The following is an 18,083-nucleotide window of genomic DNA, read 5'->3' on the forward strand; positions in this document are numbered from 1 at the left end:
TAGATTTTGATAAACAGAAGTATTGTATACACCATTTGTGCTTTGATTTGTTTTAAATGCACTTTAAAACTACATCCCATTCTGGAGACACACATTAAATATTATTGCCATTACCACATATGTACAACAATAAAACGAACATCGCTGGGATATTGACTAGATAAAGCATGTAACAGCATATTTAATTATTTATACTCTTTCAACATTACTAAACCACCCAAATACGAGTAGCATGTAAGTGACTGATACTCCAAAATAAATTCTGCCTACACTCCAAAGAGTTCCGTACTTAACATAAGCTTAAATGACAAACTTTGTGATTTTATTGAACCTGATAGAGAATTTGAAAATCGCTTCTTATTTGCAATACATAGCTACTCATTTCTGTGCACTATGTTTGCCTAAGTTTGACGGTATCTTTTATTGAAAATATACGTAAATTTTGCCTGTATTCAATTATTCTTGAGTACATACTGGAAGAAGAATGGCACAGCCCACATAGCTCTCAACAGAGGCGAACGATAATAGATAATGGGTGGAGTTGAATGGATTCATCTATTTACAAGTATCTGTGTTGCACAAGCAAGCAAAAATCTTACTAAATTGCAGAGAAGTACTCCAACAGAAGCAATTGTGAAGGTGATACACTCACTTTAGTAAACAGTCATGTCTTACGACGTATCTGCTTTTGTAATTCCAAGGAACTATACAAAGAGAACGCCTTTGTTCAAAAAACTTGCACCTGTAGTTAACATATGTTTTGATGACTCTGTTCCATACTTCTTAGCCGAAAATGTATCAAATCGGCAATATATATAAAGGGCAAGCTGGTAACAATTGCTGGCTAAATAAATATCCTACTTTCCGCTTCACGTGTTATGTCATAAGTTTCATTGTGTACTCGTAACATCTTTACATTGAACTTGCTAAGAAATGTTTCTTGTCTCCAGAATGCACTCTGGAGTGCTTTCGCAGTGTTTAAGTAGATGCAGATGAGAGATACCTAATAAATGTACGTGCAGAAACACAATAAATGCAACAAAAATGAGAAAATTAACAAAGAGAATATACAATTGTTATCGATATGATGAGGATCTTGTCACATGCTTCAAGGCACGATGCACCTTATTTGTTTGTTTTCTTTCTACAGCTGGGTTAAGCACAATAAATTTTTGTAAGAACACACCTCTTGCGAACGAAAAACACAATAATCCTTCGAAATATGTGGTCACAGAATATTCACTCGCAGACCTCGGCAATGATAAGCCACGAAAGGAAAAGGGATAAAAAGTGGACTACAATATATTTCATCGTCGCCTGGGTCGCAAATACGGCTAATATTATTACTCTTCGGTTACATAGAAACATGTTTAGATCTGTAGGGATAAGAAAAATTAAATAACTAACCACAATACAACCTAAGGTGCACAGCGCTACTGTAACCCCATCGCTAATACCAAATGTACAACAATGTACCTAGTGTAATAACGAAGTTGTGTATCTGTCGTTATACTATGGTTAGTTCTTTTACTTTTTATCTCCACAGATCTGAAGATGCTTCACTTGAACCGAAACCGGTACTAAGGTTAGAAACATATGCAATATAGACCAGCAATAAAATCTGTTCTGCGGCCATTGATTGTATGATTTCCCTAAGAAAGAAAATATGTGAATTTTTTTAATGAAAAGAAGACTGGTGAAAGCGAAGACAAAAGCGGAAAGAGGGATGAGTTTGCTGCGGAGAACAGTTCGAAAATAAGAGAGTTATTCGCAGGTATAGCATAGTAACCTGGCTCTGACATTTGATGCAAGGACGGACAGACAAGCTTACGATACCCCCTCGAGTTCCTTCTGTATCTGCGCAAGAGACTTGTTCCTAGTCTCGATGACGAAGAAGACGACCCAAGTAGTGGCCCCAAAACAGGTGCCTCCGTATATCCAGAAAGTGACGTCGGTTCCGAAGGCGTCCACCATGTTGGTAAATGTCTTGGAGACGATGAAGCAGAGGATCCAGTTGGTGCCGCCACAGATGGAGCTGGCGATGCCCTTGATCTCGCCGGGGAAGAGTTCGCCAATCATGGCCCAGGGCAGCGGGCCGATGCCCAGGGAGCACGTGAGCAGGTATGTGCACATGGCGAGCAGTGGCAGCCAGCTGATACCAGCCACAGGTACGCGAGTGTGGTCGTGGTAGTGGAAGTAGATCCCCAGCAAAACCAGGCAGGTGCCCATGCTAGACAGCGACAGCACCAGCCACACGCGGCGACCCGCGCGCTCCACCAGCAGGGTGGACAGCAGCGTCGACCCCACCTGAAACGTAATGGGCAGTGGACACCATATCTCACCCACCGCTCTCGGATAGGCTGTCAACCAACGATCGCGAAAAATACACTGTTGGGCATTAAAATTGCAACTTCATAAAGGTGGAATGCAGCCAGCGTAAAATATCTCCGACATATCCTCAAGAAATATAATGTCCAATTATGGGTGGGCAAAAAAATATTGTTTGAATAGTAGGCTTACGCAGATAGCAAATTTCTCTGATCAGTGTTAGAATGTTACATATACAGTGCTGCGACCAGCACTGTGTTTGTGAGATATGCTGACGCCGCAATATTTATCTTTGGCACGACAATAATAAAGGTGTCAGTTTACTGCAAAATTCGTGTAACTTGCACTTTTATTTACTTACTAGCGAACGTCGAAAAGCTTGCAAGTCCCCCCCTCTCTGCCCATCTTCTCATCCCCCCCTCCCTCTTATTCTGCACATCCCCTCCTCCCTGGTCCTCTCAGTGAATAACCTTCTCCCTCTCTAAAACGAAAGACGAGGTACTGGTGGAATTAAAGCTGTGAGGAAGGGGCGTGAGTTGTGCTTGGGTAGCTCAGTTGGTAGAGCACTTGCCCGCGAAAGGCAAAGGTCCCGAGTTCGAGTCTCGGTCCGGCACACAGTTTTAATCTGCCAGGAAGTTTCTCCCTCTCCCTCTGTCCATTTTCTCCTCCCCTGTCTGTATCTCCATTTCCGTATGAATATTCAGTAAAGCAACGTGTAAAAATTTGAAGTAAACTCGTCAAGATCTTTTCGAGAGTTTTTGGTAACAACGTTTTCTGTCCATATATTACATATATATATTTATATATATAATGCATTACAGAAAGATACAGCCTATGTCTGTCTGAATGTTCATTGGAGTATCGTGTAAAAATTGCAAGTAAATCGACCAAGAAATTTTTGACATTTGTCGTAACAGCTCATCCCCCTTAACATATTACAAATACACACACACACACACACACACACACACACACACACACACACACACACACACACACACATATATATATATATATATATATATATATATATATATATATATATATATATACCAAACGAAAGTGTTGGTATGTTGATAGGAGACAATAAAAAACACACACACAAATTTCAAGCTTTCGCATCCCAAGGTTGCTTCGTCAGGAAAGAGGGAAGGAGAGGGAAAGATGAAAGGATGTGGGTTTTAAGGGAGAGGGTAAGGAGTCATTCCAATCCCGGGAGTGGAAAGACTTAACTTAGGGGGAAAAAGGGACAGGTATACACTCGTACACACACACACATCCATCCGCACATATACAGACACACGACACCCCTTCGTCCAATCCATGGATCAGGAAAGATACGACTGAGATGTATCTGGACATTAACGGCGAAGTGAGTTGGAGCACCATCATGCAGCAGCCCCATAACCCTTCGAATCATTAGTTGCACTTCTTCCAGCAGAGGAGACAAAGTCAACCGCAAGAAATGCCAATAGTTCCAGCCTGTTAGGCCATGTCTATGGAAGACTGGTCCCCAAATATGGTCGCCAATTACCCTGGCCTGCACATTCTGACTGCACCAATGTTGATGAATCGCTGTCATCACAAACGTTGCCTCTTCTGTGAATTAGACGGATGACACAAATCCCGGAATCGAGGTTGCCTGGGGAAGAACCCAGTGACAAAACTGCTCCCAACTTGAAAAGTCTGTCGCTAGTAAGTCCTGCACATACTGTAAGGGATAAGTGTAGTATCAATTGTCATGGAGAATGTGTAAGATGGCAAGAACTATGCCCCTTACATGAAGTCATTAAAGATCACGTAACTCACGTTGAGCGAACAGTAGGGCTGAACAAAAATGACTGACAAGACACAATGCATCTTGTAGAGGGTATAAGTATGGACGTATTGGAATAATTAATGTTGAGTCATGGTTTTAAAGTAATTCACACAACAGGAAACCTCTGTGGAAACGCGTCGATTTACTGGAGGCTAGTTTATCCCAGGGAAGTATACAGAATTGACCGTGGCCGGCTGGGGAGCAGCGAAGGGAAGTGACAATAGGCAGCTTAGGGCGGCTCAAACTCTGAGAAAGCAGTAATGGGGTGCAGCCTCCAGCTGCCTTCAGATGAGTGTCAGTGAGTGGGTGGTTGACCCCATGCTTGTGTACCAGGAAGCAGAAGGAGAACTTGTACACCTGTCGATAAATGTCCGTCGTCCCGTTTTCAGTGAAACATGCGAGTAAGCTGTGCAAAGCTACGGTGGAGCAGTCAACAGAGGCCAAAATATGTGTGTTCGTGACTATAGCAACTTCACGCTGAATTCACGGTCCGCAGAGTCTGAAGTAATTCCGGTGAAAAGCGACAGAATGACATACGCTGACCTCCGATGCGAACATAGGACCAAGGAATTTGAAGTACTCTCCTGGGAGTCAGAATTCTGTAAAAATTGGTGTTTTTTGCAGACGCTAACCTTGAAGGGTGGCCTGGGAGGAGCTAAATAGCAGACGTTGAGAGGAAGGGAAATTTTGTGGGAATTTGATCACTTCCCAGAGCAGGCATTGGTCGGCGCTGAGAAGCGACGCATAATTAACGCGACTTGCGCTGCAGTTGGCGTAAGTGATTTTGCTGGAGGGGAAACCGAGGCCAAGGGCGGACTAGGAGAAGCCCCCGTAGAGGTCTTCTGTTCCCAGCTTGCCTAGAGTGCGGGCGTGGCGTTCTTTATTCAGCTTGCCTGAGAAAGAGTGAGCATCTCTGCAGTTTAGGACTTAGCAAATGGAACGATTGAGCTTGGAGATAGGAAGTTTTGGTTCAGCTATGTACTGAGCAAATTAGCTAGGAGTGAATAGAAGAGCACAGCCTTGCAGCACCACGTGGTCAGCTGACGTCAGCACAATGACGCCGCTCTGCCACACTGTATTCGGTGATATTGCGTCCGCTCTGGCCATTGATTAATTTGTTGCATCACGTCGGCAAAGTTTCCACAAGGGTTTCATGGGCCATGTATTGTAGAATTCTTCTCGTACTACACATTACGCCTGGGTCAGTCGATAGGAATTACTTTTGAGTTATCGCGTTTTACTCCACGCAAACGCAATTTATTACCACTGCCTGGTAGGAGAGTCATGTAATGTGATGATTGAAGGTCGTGAGTTAAAATAAATTAATTTTATGTTCAACATTTGCATCTGGTGTTCAATAGCTGAATATAACATCAATGTGCACCCCTTTTTAATTAAAAGTGATCAATTCTGAATCAGTTAATGTCAACACAGCCACCGCTGTTCAATCTGGAGTCACAGGGCCTTATTACTTTCTTTGCGTTATCCGATATTGCGGCAGTTTTGCACTCTCTGCTGATCTGTTCGTCAATTAGCTGGGGCGAACACACGCCAAAACCAGATAAGTGATGGGTGGGGTGTTACAAATGTTCCACACGGTCGTCGGGCTTACGCTGCAGTGGCGGGCCAGCTTCCTGGTACTGACACGGTGGTCGCCTTCCACAGCGTTAATCACATTTTTCTCCAAGTCTGGTGTCCGAACATTTCGGGTATGTCCATGATATCCTGCTTCTGAAACGCCCCTGTCTCAGACAAACAGCGAAACACTGTTGCAAACACTGAATGCTGTGGTTGTTGTCGGCAGGGATAGGTCTCCTGATACAATCTTACTGCTCGCCGCCCACTGCCGTTTGCCTTTACGTATGTAAACACCAAGTCAGGAAGGTCTCGATTCGAATACTGAACCGTTACGTACAATGTTGTATCACCATCCATCATCATCCACTACAAAGTGAGTAAGCAAGAGAAGTGAAGAGGACGCAATTACCAACTGTTATGGCAGGAGAGGGCGCTAGAGTATGATGTATGGGGAACAGTACCACCCCTAGGAGGAAACCAAGCATACTGTTACTGTAGCTGCACGGTACAGCGCAATTAGACCGCAGTCTCTGTAACAAAGTACGACTGAATAAATGTTCTCCAGCTTGGAAACCATGCATTTTTGGACATAAGTTCATTTTGTCCTCTCAGTTCAATTGCCGGATGTCAGAAAGATCATCACCTGATAACGGCTTCACCGATGTGGATGATTGTATTTCTTTGTGCTCGCAATTGTGCATGGTAATGGTATTTTTGGTATGAGAAAGAAACTACCTAGAACAGACTGTACGAAAACCTACTCACCACACATATATTGGATCTAATAGCAACAAATAGACATGAACTCTATGAGGATGTCCAGATAGAAACGGGTGTCAGTGACCACAAAGCAACTGTAGCAGCGACAATGATTACCAAAGTACAAACCGCATCCAAAGCAGGTAGAAAAATCTACACGTTCAGCCAACTAGACAAAGAGACAATAGTGTCGTATCTCAATACCAAACTTGAAACATTTAGCTGAGGAGAGAAGAATGTATAGTAGAAGAATAGTGGCTTAGGTTTAGAAGAACAGTTGACCATGCACTTGATAAATACAGTCATGTACATCGTGCAACAGTTCATGATGAGAGTCATCGAGGATACAATATAATACTCATTGGTGTAAAGCAAAGCATTGGGCTATAAAAAGGGTATGCCGAGTGAAACTCGTTGGGCTGTCAAATAGCGTAATGCCTAAGCCTAAAGTTGCCACCACAGAAGAATGTTATCGAAGGATTTCTCACATAACCCAAAGGATTTATGGTCACATGAAATATTTCACACATAATCCAAAGAATTTCTGGTCATATGCAACAGCTGTTTCTGGTACCAGACGAGAATGGAACTGAAACTGAAGGTTGAAGAAGAAAAGCACAAATATTGACTTCAAATGTTCCTTTACTAAGAAGAACTGTTCTAATTTAATCCTCGTTCAACTGCAAAGATGAGTGACATTGCTGTCAGTGTCAGTGGTGTTGAAAATTCGGAAATTCATGGTTAGTTCCTATGAGACCAAACTGCTGAGGTCATCCGTCCGTAGGCTTACACACTACTTAATCTAACTTAAACTAGCTTACACTAAGGACAACACACAACCATCCCGAGGGAGGACTCGAACCTCAGACGGTGGTAGCTGCGCGAAACGTGGAAAGGCGCATTATACCGCGAGGCTACGCCGTGCGGCTAATCAGTGGTATTAATAAACAGTTGATATTGCGACAATTGAACAAAGCTTCAGGGCATGATAGAATCCCTATCAGAATGCCGAATTTTCTGCTGAGCTCGTATCTCTTTTAACCCCTATCTGATCTAGAGCCCTCGAACAAAACAACATGCCCAATAGCTGGAAGAAAGCACGGATCATACCTAACTACAAGGAGATAGCGGAAGTGATCCGCAAAACTATCGTCCAGCATCTGTGACATCGATTTGTTGTAGAATCTTAGAATTTGTTCTGGGCGTGGTCTTAATGATGTATCTCTAACAGAATGATCTCCTCCAACCTAACCAACATCGATCATATGAAAGTCAACTCGTACTTTTCGCACATGACATACTGAAAGCTAGGACATGGCAGTCAGATAGTTGCAGTATTTCTCGATTTCCGAAAACCATGTGACTCAATACAACATGTAGGCTCATTATCAAAAGTACGATTGTACGTAGTATCAGGCGATATTTATGACCGGCTTGATGATTTTTTGAAAGGGAGAACACAGCAAGCTATCTCGGATGGAGAAACGTTGACAGATGCAAGAGAAACTTCTGGTGTGTCCGAGAGAAGCATGTTGAGTCCTTTGCTGTTGGTGTTGTATATTAATGAAGAACAATATTAACAATAATCTGTCTTTTTGCAGATGATGTAGTTATCTAGAGGGTGCTCAGCAACAGTTTGAAAAGGTTGTAAGGGTTATGTTAATAAATAATTGCTAAGAAAAAATTCGATAGATTTCGGCGTTTCCGAGTTAAGTGACATTGAAGTCAGCCAACCAGGCCGTTGCGCTCGCAATTTCAAGACGCCCGCTAATGACGGTATTGCCAAACGTGTTCCTCGTTTGGTTTCCTAATATCGAACCTGAGCGCGATAAAAAAGTTAAACTTGTGTCAGCAGTAAGGATCGAATGCGACCCAAAGGCTGAGAAGTCTCGTGCACTCACACTATTTGTATCTGGCGGAATTCTACAGCTGCTAGATCGTCACCTGTCAGACACCCGCATATACACTGAAACCAATGGCATACGGATATGCACATATGCAAATGGTGGTAGTATCGCGTACACAAGGTGTAAAAGGACATTGCATTAGCGAAACTGTCTTTTGTACTCACGTGATGCATGTGAATAGGTTTCCGACGTGGTTATCACCGCACGACAGAAATTAACAGACTCGCTGCGCTGAATGGTAGTTCGAGCTAGACGCATGGGACATCCCATTTCGTAAATCGTTAGGGAATTCAGTATTCCGAGATCAGCGTTGTCAATAGTGTGCCGATAGCACAAAATTTCAGATATTACCTCTGACGACGGACAACGCAGTGGCCGATGACTTTCACTTAACGACCGAGAGCAGCGGCGTTTGCGCAGAGTTGTCAGTGCCAACAGATACGCAACACTGCGTGAAATAACCGCAGAAATCGATGTGGGACGTGTGACAAACGTACCCTTAGGACAGTGCGGCGGACTTTGGCCTTAATGGTCTACAGCTGCACGCGACCGACGCGAGTGCCTTTGCTAACAGCACAACATCGCCTCTCCTGGGTTCATGCCGATATCAGATGGACGCTAGACTACTGGTAAACCGTGGCCTGTCCAGGTGAGTCTCGATCAGCTCTTATCAATTTCAGATTGAACTGATGAGCTGATGGTAGGATTCGCATGGGGCGCAGAGCCCACGGAGCCAAGGATCCAGGCTGTCAACAAGACACCGGGCACGCTGGTGGTGGCTCCATAATGGTGTGGGCTGGGTTAAAATGGAATGTACTGGATCATCTGGTCCAAGCGAATTACTTGGAGGCCATCTGCATCCATTCATGGACTTCATGTTCTCAAACCACGATGGAATTTTAATGGATGACAATGCGCTATGTTATAGGGCCACAATTATTTGCGATTAGTTTGAAGCACATGCTGGACAATTCGAACGAATGGTGTGGCCACTCAGATCGTCCGGCATGAATCCCATCGAACGTTTATGGGTCATAATCAAGAGGTTAGTTTGTGCACAAAATCCTGCACTGACAACACTTTTGCAGTTACGCATGGCTGCAGAGGCATCATTGCTCAGTATTTCTCCAGGAGATATCCAACGACTTGAGTCCATGGCACGTCTTCCTGCTTTACGTCACCGGGCAAAAGAAATGGCTCAAATGGCTCTGAGCACTATGGGACTTAACATCTGAGGTCATCAGTCCCCTAGAACTTAGAACTACTTAAACCTAACTAACCTGAGGACATCACACACATCCATGCCCAAGGCAGGATTCGAACCTGCGACCGTAGCGGGGGCAAAAGAAGATCCGGCACAATATTAGGAGGTATCCAATGGCTTTTGTCACCTCAGTGTAATTCCGCGATAATGTTGCCCGCGTTGGTCTCGATCCAGGAATGTATGCGTTCAGAATGTTGCATATGCAACTCCACGGCCTATAGGACAGACATTATTTGCTCGCCCACGCACGAACATGCAGCCACATCATGTACGAAGTAGTGTGATGTTTGGACTACAAAGTATTGTCTGCATTGCGACCATGGATACTGCTTCCGTTGATGCACCAGCGGAGACAGTGCTCCGACAGTGGTGCGACGGCAAACACAGGAGTACCACCACATCATCTTCTCACATGAGTCCTGTTCTGTTTACAGAATCGCAATGGACGTATCAGTGCTTGGAGGCTCCCAGGAGAACGACGATACCGGATCTCTTTCATCATCTACGTCTGGCGTGATGATTTGGATGCCATTTCATACACAACACGATCATTTCTGGTTCGCGCAGCCGGTAATTTGGAGAGCACCCGTTTCATTTTTGACGTGTTTAGGGCAGTGGCTGTGCTCAATCTTAGAGGTCTCTACAAAGTTTTCAACAAGATAACGCAAGACTGCCTACTGCACTTGCTGTGCTGACCTTAATCGATACAGACGGTTGGATCTGTTGTTCACATGTTCTCCAGGTCAGTCATTCACTGGAAATGTCTGATCACAACTTGCTGAAGGACTGGTATGCTACCACTCGCAGACTACTATGATTGATGAATTGTGTCACAAAGTTGAAGGAGCATGGCATAATTTGCCTGTATGTATCAACGGATTTCTGTGCAATTAAGACACTCATCTGCGTTAGTTCCTTTATGCTTTGCGACATTTGGCAGCTCTGTACAGTAAATTTTGAATCCTACATACTGTGAAATATATCTAGATCTACATCTACATGGATACTCTGTAAATCACATTTAAGTGCCTGACGGAGGGTTCATCGAATCAGCTTCACAATAATTCTCTATTATTCCAATCTTTGCCGGCCGAAGTGGCTTAGCGGTTCTAGGCGCTACAGTCTGGAACCGAGCGACCGCTACGGTCGCAGGTTCGAATCCTGCCTCGGGCATAGATGTGTGTGATGTCCTTAGGTTAGTTAGGTTTAAGTAGTTCTAAGTTCTAGGGGACTGATGACCTCAGCAGTTGTCCCATAGTGCTCAGAGCCATTTGAACCATTTTATTCCAATCTTTAACAGCATGCAGAAAAAACGAACACCTATATCTTTCCGTGTGAGCTGCAATTCTCTTATTTTATCATGATGATCGTTTCTCCCTATGTAGGTAGGAGTCAACAAAATATTTTCGCATTTGGAAGAGAAAGTTGGTGACAAATTTCATGAGAAGATTCCGTCGAACAGAAAAACGCCTTTGTTTTAATGATGCCCACAAATCCTGTATCGTGTCAGTGACACTCTTTCGCCTATTTCTAGAAAATACAAAGCGTGCTGCTCTTTTTTAAACTTTTTCGATGTACTGGGTGATCAAAAACTCAGTATAAATTTGAAAACGTAATAAACCACGGAATAATGTAGATAGAGAGGTAAAAATTGACACACATGCTTGGAATGACATGGGGTTATATTAGGACAAAAAAAAGTCACAAAACGTCCGACAGATGGCGCTGGACAGCAAACCTACTACCGTGAAGGGTGAGAGGTACGCCGATATGTTACAGAATCGCATCATGCCCAGCCTGGCTGATAAACACCTGCTGGAACGTACGATGTTTATGCACGATGGCGCTCCACCCCATATTGCTAGACGCGTGAAAGCTCTCTTGCGCGCGTCGTTTGGTGATGATCGTGTGCTCAGCCGCCACTTTCGTCATGCTTGGCCTCGCAGGTCCCCAGACCTCAGTCCGTACAATTATTGGCTTTGGGCTTACCTTAAGTTGCAAGTGTATAGTGATCGACCGACATCTCTAGGGATGCTGAAGACAACATCCGACGCCAATGCCTCACCATAATTCCGGACATGCTTTACTGTGCTGTTCGCAACATTATTCCTCGACTACAGCTATTGTTGAGGAATGATGGTGGACATATTGAGCATTTCCTGTAAAGAACATCATCTTTGCTTTGTCTTACATTGTTATGCTAATTATTGCTATTCTGATCAGATGAAGCGCCATCTGACGGACATTTTTTGAACTTCTTTATTTTTTGGTTCTAATAAAACTCATGTCATTCCAAGCATGTGTGTCAATTTGTACCTCTCTATCTACATTATTCCGTGATTTATTCAGTTTTCAAATTTATACTGACTTTTTGATCACCCAGTACTTCGTTAATCCCATCTGGTAAGGATCCCACACCGCGCGGCAGTACTCCAAAAGAAGACGGACAAGTATAGTGTAGGCAGTCTCTTTAGTAGATCTGCTACATCTTCTATGTGTTCTGTCAATAATTCTCAGTCTTTGGTTCGCCTTCCCTACAACATTTTCTACGTGTTCTTCCAACTTAAGTTGTTCGTAATTGTAATTTCTAGGTATTAAGTTGAATTGAGATTTGACTGATTTATCGTGTAACCGAAGTTTAACGGATTCGTTTTAGCTCTCATGTGGATGACCTCACGCTTTTCATTATTTAGGATCAATTGCCAATTTTCGCACCATACAGGTATCTCGGCAATGAACGAGAGTATCATCTGCAAAGCTCCAGGGGATTCGCACCTAATGAGTACGTGGCTGGCAACCACGGGGCCCCGAGCTGAGTCCTGGCATTGCTTCCACTTACTTATGCCAGGCCCCTCACTTTTATCTTTCCTGTCTGGCCATCCTCTGCCAACTCTTGTTTTTTCCGAGCCTGACGCTATTAGGTTTCGAGAGCTAGGGGTCTTTCTTTTCCCAATCCTGTATTTCCTCTGGTACCGGGCAGCAGTGGGCACCAGTATCGAACTGATGCACAGAGCAAATGATGCTTCAGATGGATCAAGATCGAAGACTCACGGGCGATACCAACCATAGTCTGGTTTGCGGCCATGATACTGCGATGTGGAAAGGAAATGGAAAGACTACCACATTATTATATTCCCTGAACGTTGGAAGACGGAGGATATTGATGGCGTTTCCTGGAGTAAAATATTCCAGAAATAAACTGCTCCCCCGTTCGGATCTCCGGGCGGGGAGTATTTCAGGTGGTGTCATCAAAAGAGATGAACATTTTAATTTCAGGATTAGGACATGGAACGTGAGAACACTTCAAAGAACAGGAAAACTGGAAAATCTGAAGAGAGTAATGGACAAATGTGAAGTGAACATAATGGGTTTAAGTGAAGTGAGGTGGACAGACAGTGGTGAAATAGTATCAGGTAATTATACAATATTTTATTCCGGTGGTAAAAGTTTTGAACGTGGCGTAGCAATAATGATGGGAAATGAATTAGTGCAAAGTGTGAATAAAGTCGTGTGTCATAGTGACGGTTTAATGTTTGTGAAAATAAGTGCAAAACCAGTAGACATTCTAATAGTCCAAGTGTACATCCCAACTTCAGATCACGATGACGAAGAAGCAGAGAAAATGTATAATGAAATAGAAGACATCATTCAGTATGAAGGAACAAGTAAAGTAAATACCATAATCATAGATGACTGGAATAGTGTGGTTCGACAAGGCAATGAAGCAAACATTGTTGGACAGTATGCATTAGGAAAAAGAAACAACAGAGGAGGAATGCTAGTGGAATTCTGCCACCGAAATAATTTGGTGGTGATGAACACTTGGTTCAAGAAAAGGAAGACTAAACTGTACACATGGAAGAGCCCAGGAGATATGAATAGGTATCGGATAAACTACATACTCGTCAAACAGAGGTTTAGGAGCAGTGTGAAGGACCCCAAGACTATGCCGGCTGCCGACATCGACTCGGATCACAACATTTTGGTTGCAGATATCAGCACAAGGCTGAAGAAGATCCAACAGCATGGGAGGAGAAAACAGAGATGGGACTTGGAAAAGCTGAGAGAGAATAACGTGGCAGTATGAGAATCGTTAGAGAAAAAATTTAACGAAGTGAGACACAAAAATACAAGTGCAAGTGCGGAAGATCAATGGCAAAATGTTAAAATGGTTCTGTTAAATACTGTGAAGAGTGAAGTTGGGAGGGAAACAAAGAGAGCGAGAAAACCCTGGATCACCAATGAGATGCTGGAGAAGATGAAGGAAAGGAAGAAGTGTAAAAATGTTAATTAAGAAGAATACAGAAGACTTAACAACGCCCTCAGGAGGGAAACAGACAAAGCGAAGGAAAAGTACTTAGAAGAAATGTGTGACGACATAGAAGAACTACAAAGAAGAAGAAGGTACGACCTCATGTACCAGAAAACGAAGGAACTGGGAGAAGGGGAGAACAAAAGTGTAAGGACGTTCGGAATAGAAGATTCTAGAGGACAAGTGGTTACTGAACAAGTGGAAGTGCTGAAAACATGGGAAGCATATATAAGGAAACTATATGATACAGAACATCGCCCAGATGACATCGACATAGAGCCAGAGGAAGCTGTTGACGAAGATGAAAAAGGGCCCAGTATACTGACAAGGGAAGTAGAGAAGGCGATAAACGACATGAAGAGTAGGAAAGCTACAGGGGATGACGACATACCAGTGGATTTGCTTAAAGAAATCGGAAATGAAAGTTTGAAAGTTCTGACACAACTCATAAACAAAGTCTATGAAACTGGAGAATGGCCTGAAGACTTTTTGGACGTCGGCATGGTTACTCTTGAGACGAAAAAGCAACCCAAGAAGTGTAGTGATTATAGAACAATTAGTATGATATCGCATGGGGCAAAGATCATTGCTAGAATACTAAATAGACGGTTGGAAAACGAAATTGGAGAAGTGATGGGAGAGGACCAGTTTATCTTCAGGAAAGGAAAAGGGACCAGAGACGCCATTGGCATGATGAGGATATTGTCAGAGAGAGTTTTGGCCGTTAACGAAGAAGTTTGCGCTTGTTCTATAGACTGGCAGAAGGCCTTCGACAGAGTCAATTGGAATATATTGATGAACATCCTTGAGGAAATAGGAATCAACTGGAGAGATCGGAGACTTACAAGGAACTTGTACCTGGGACAAAGGGTAAAGATATGACTGAACTATGGAGAAACGAACAGTGTGGAAATAGGAAGGCGAGTGAGACAAGGATGTTGTTTGTCGCCAAGACTCTTCAAACCTGTATGGAGAAATGCTGGCGAGAGAAGCGCTGAAAGGATGCGGAAACTTCAAAGTAGGAGGACGTCTCATCAACACCATCAAGTATGCAGACGACCTGGTAGTGCTCGCCAAAAATCAGAGACAGCTGCAACACATGATGAACAATTTGGTGGAAACGGGAAGAAAATACAGCATGGAAATCGACATCGAAAAAGCAAAAGTTATGCGCATATCAAAACGTGAGAAACACTTGAAGATAACTGTTGGCAATCGGGAACTGGAAAATGTGAATCAGTTCAAGTGCCTGGGAAGTTTTATCACAAACGAAATCCGAGCAAGAATCGCCATGGCCAAAGCTGCTTTCAACAAGAAGAGGACTCTGTTGACCAGCAAGTTGAGTTTGGCATTGAGGAAAAAACTGATAAAGTGCTACATTTGGAGCAATGCACTGTATGGAGCAGAGACATGGACAATGAAAAAGAAGGAGAAAAAAAACTTATAGAGCTTTGAAATGTGGTGCTGGAGGAGAATTGAAAAGATCAAGTGGACAGATCGCATAAAAAATGACGATGTACTGCGAAGGTTAGGAGAGAAGAGAAGTAATCTGCGTACAATTCTTTAGAGAAAGGCCAACTGGATTGGACATGTACTTAGACACGAGGGAATAATACATGATATCATCGAAGGGAAACTCAGAGGAAACGCAGGACTAGGAAGAAGATGAATTCAACATCTGGACGACATGAAAGATGGAAGGAGATACAACAGACTGAAGGAAGAAACTGAAGACAGGGAACAGTGGAATCAGAAATTCTCCGTACCAAGACATGGACCTACCACTAGGCAGAATACTACATAATAATAATAATAATCATCTGCAAATAACCTAAGACGGCTGCTCAGATTGTCTCCTAAATCAAAAATGGTTCAAATGGCTCTGAGCACTATGGGACTCAACTGCTGAGGTCATTAGTCCCCTAGAAATTAAACCTAACTAACCTAAGGACATCACAAACGTCCATGCCCGAGGCAGGATTCGAACCTGCGACCACAGCGGTCTTCCGGTTCCAGACTGCATCGCCTTTAACCGCACGGCCACTTCGGCCGGCTCTCCTAAATCGCTTACACAGATAAGGAACAGCAGAAGGCCTACAATACTACCTTGTGAGCACACCAGAAATCACTTCTGTTTTTCTTGATGACTTCCCGTCAATTACTACGAACTGTGACCTCTCTGACAATAAATCACGAATCCAGTCACATAACTGAGACGATATTCCGTCTCACTAAAAGTCGCTTATGAGCTAGTGTCAAAAGCCTTCTGGAAATGTAGAAATACCCATACAGATTTAATCATGTATTCTTCTTACTGCACTGTTTATGCACAGTAAGCAAAATTACCTTCTCTTATATCTTTCCTTTGTAATGACCAGTAGTGAAGAGCAACTTCTATGGATGTACAGGGTGTTTCAGAACGATTCATTCGATTTTACAAGGCTATATGAATAACGATAGAAACTCCGGGTAGATTTCAGCTTACGCATTGACACTCAAAGCTCACGTTGGGTCCAATTACAACTTTTCAGTTCAAGTGGTTACCAGTACTGGTCGCTCAAGTGCAACTACTTCGCTTGGTTACTACCGAGTGTGCGCCGAGTCTAGATGGCAACAACACAGCGACAGAAGGAGTTCAACGCTTTTCCGTTTCAACGGCTGCAAAAGTTACAAGTCCACTGTGTCACTTTCTTGGAGAGTATTGCACTATTCCTCCTACAGTCCAAAGCATTCATCGAAATCACGAACAGTTTCAAAATAATTGTTGCTTATGTTGTGATAATTTTCCTGGACGAGGTGGATATTGCAGCAATTTTGTGTAGACGACTATTACGTTATGGATCTGGATTTAAGATTTCGCTGGGACTTTTTTTTAATGGAGATGTGTGATTACCTAGCATCGAGCCCTGGCTTTTGTGTGCAAGAATACAAACGATGAACAGAAATGTGACAGAGTCCGGAACAGGTGATTATAACACCTAATCGTTGGAAGGAGATAGTGAGGATGGTGTTTCTTGTAGTATAGTAAAGTAGTGCCGACTACTAAAACATACACTGCCCGTCAAAAAATTTGAAGCATCCAGAAGCGGAGAAAGAAATGAAAGGAAACTTCAAGGATTGAGAGGATATTTCATGTAATACAAATGATTAAGAAATTGAGTCCAATGTACAAAGAACTCGGCCGTACGAACCCACTTATCAGTACGATGTCACAACCCTTCAGGCGTGAATGCGTACACTGATCGGTTGTAAAGGTTGTCATAAAGCCATTGTATCCTCCCCTGAAGCTAGGTGACCTGAAGCTCTGTTATTAGCCCTTGTTATGATAGATACTGAAACATGTGCAGAACTGATATCCGAGTTGATCCCACGAGGTTTATCGGTGACAGATCTGGAGATCTTGCTCGCCTTGAGAGTACCCCAGAATCAAGCACACAGTTCATATAGACTTGCTATTGTACTGCTGCAAAATGACACCGCAGACCCACTGCCGGATGAGGATGCAGTACCGTCAGTGCACTCTCAGTCACTACCAGCGGCGACCTGAAGTTGCACCCAATGGATTCTCGCACCATGACGACAGGAGTAACATCACTGTACATTTCCAGAGCATTGGAAGAAATGTACTTCTCCATAAGCCAGCGCTTTGCCCGGAGGATTGGAAGGTAGTACAGAACCACGATTCGTCACTCAACACAATTCGACGCCTTTCAGCGGCTGTCCATGCTTTCCGCTCACGGCATCTCTCCACAAGCAGTCGTTTTTGTTGTGGTGTTAACGGTATCCTACGGATGAGGCGGTAATTGCCTGGAATGACTGCTGCTAGTCTCTGACCAGTGGTTTGGCATCACACAAAATGTTGCAGGGAGTCAGTTCTTGATCTCAGATAGTAGGCACAGATGTTTACGGGTTACGATATGCCTGGTGCATAATGCGGCGATCCTCTGCGTGGATGTCAGACGAGTTCTACCGTAAGCTTGATAATGAGTATGCCCGTTCTCTCGTTCACATTAAGTCCAATAAGAGTTTGAGGTGTGGTGCTATAGAAGGATGTAGAAAATTAGGTGGACTGATAAGATATGAAACGAGGAGGGTCTCCACAGAATTGTAGAGGAA

The 18,083-nt window shown here is 43.4% G+C and overlaps 1 protein-coding gene across 1 annotated transcript in view; it reads right to left on the reverse strand.

Moving 5' to 3' along the window:
- Positions 1-1,827: 1,827 nt before the first annotated feature.
- Positions 1,828-18,083, reverse strand: part of LOC126474685 (facilitated trehalose transporter Tret1-like) — a 57,922-nt gene continuing 41,666 nt past the window's right edge. The window contains exon 5 of the mRNA XM_050102164.1: positions 1,828-2,307. Within this exon, the coding sequence (XP_049958121.1) occupies positions 1,828-2,307 (480 nt within the window). The remainder of the gene's footprint in view (positions 2,308-18,083) is intronic.

Source organism: Schistocerca serialis, chromosome 4 (genome assembly GCF_023864345.2).
Source record: "Schistocerca serialis cubense isolate TAMUIC-IGC-003099 chromosome 4, iqSchSeri2.2, whole genome shotgun sequence".
In the NCBI taxonomy this organism is placed as follows: domain Eukaryota; kingdom Metazoa; phylum Arthropoda; class Insecta; order Orthoptera; family Acrididae; genus Schistocerca; species Schistocerca serialis.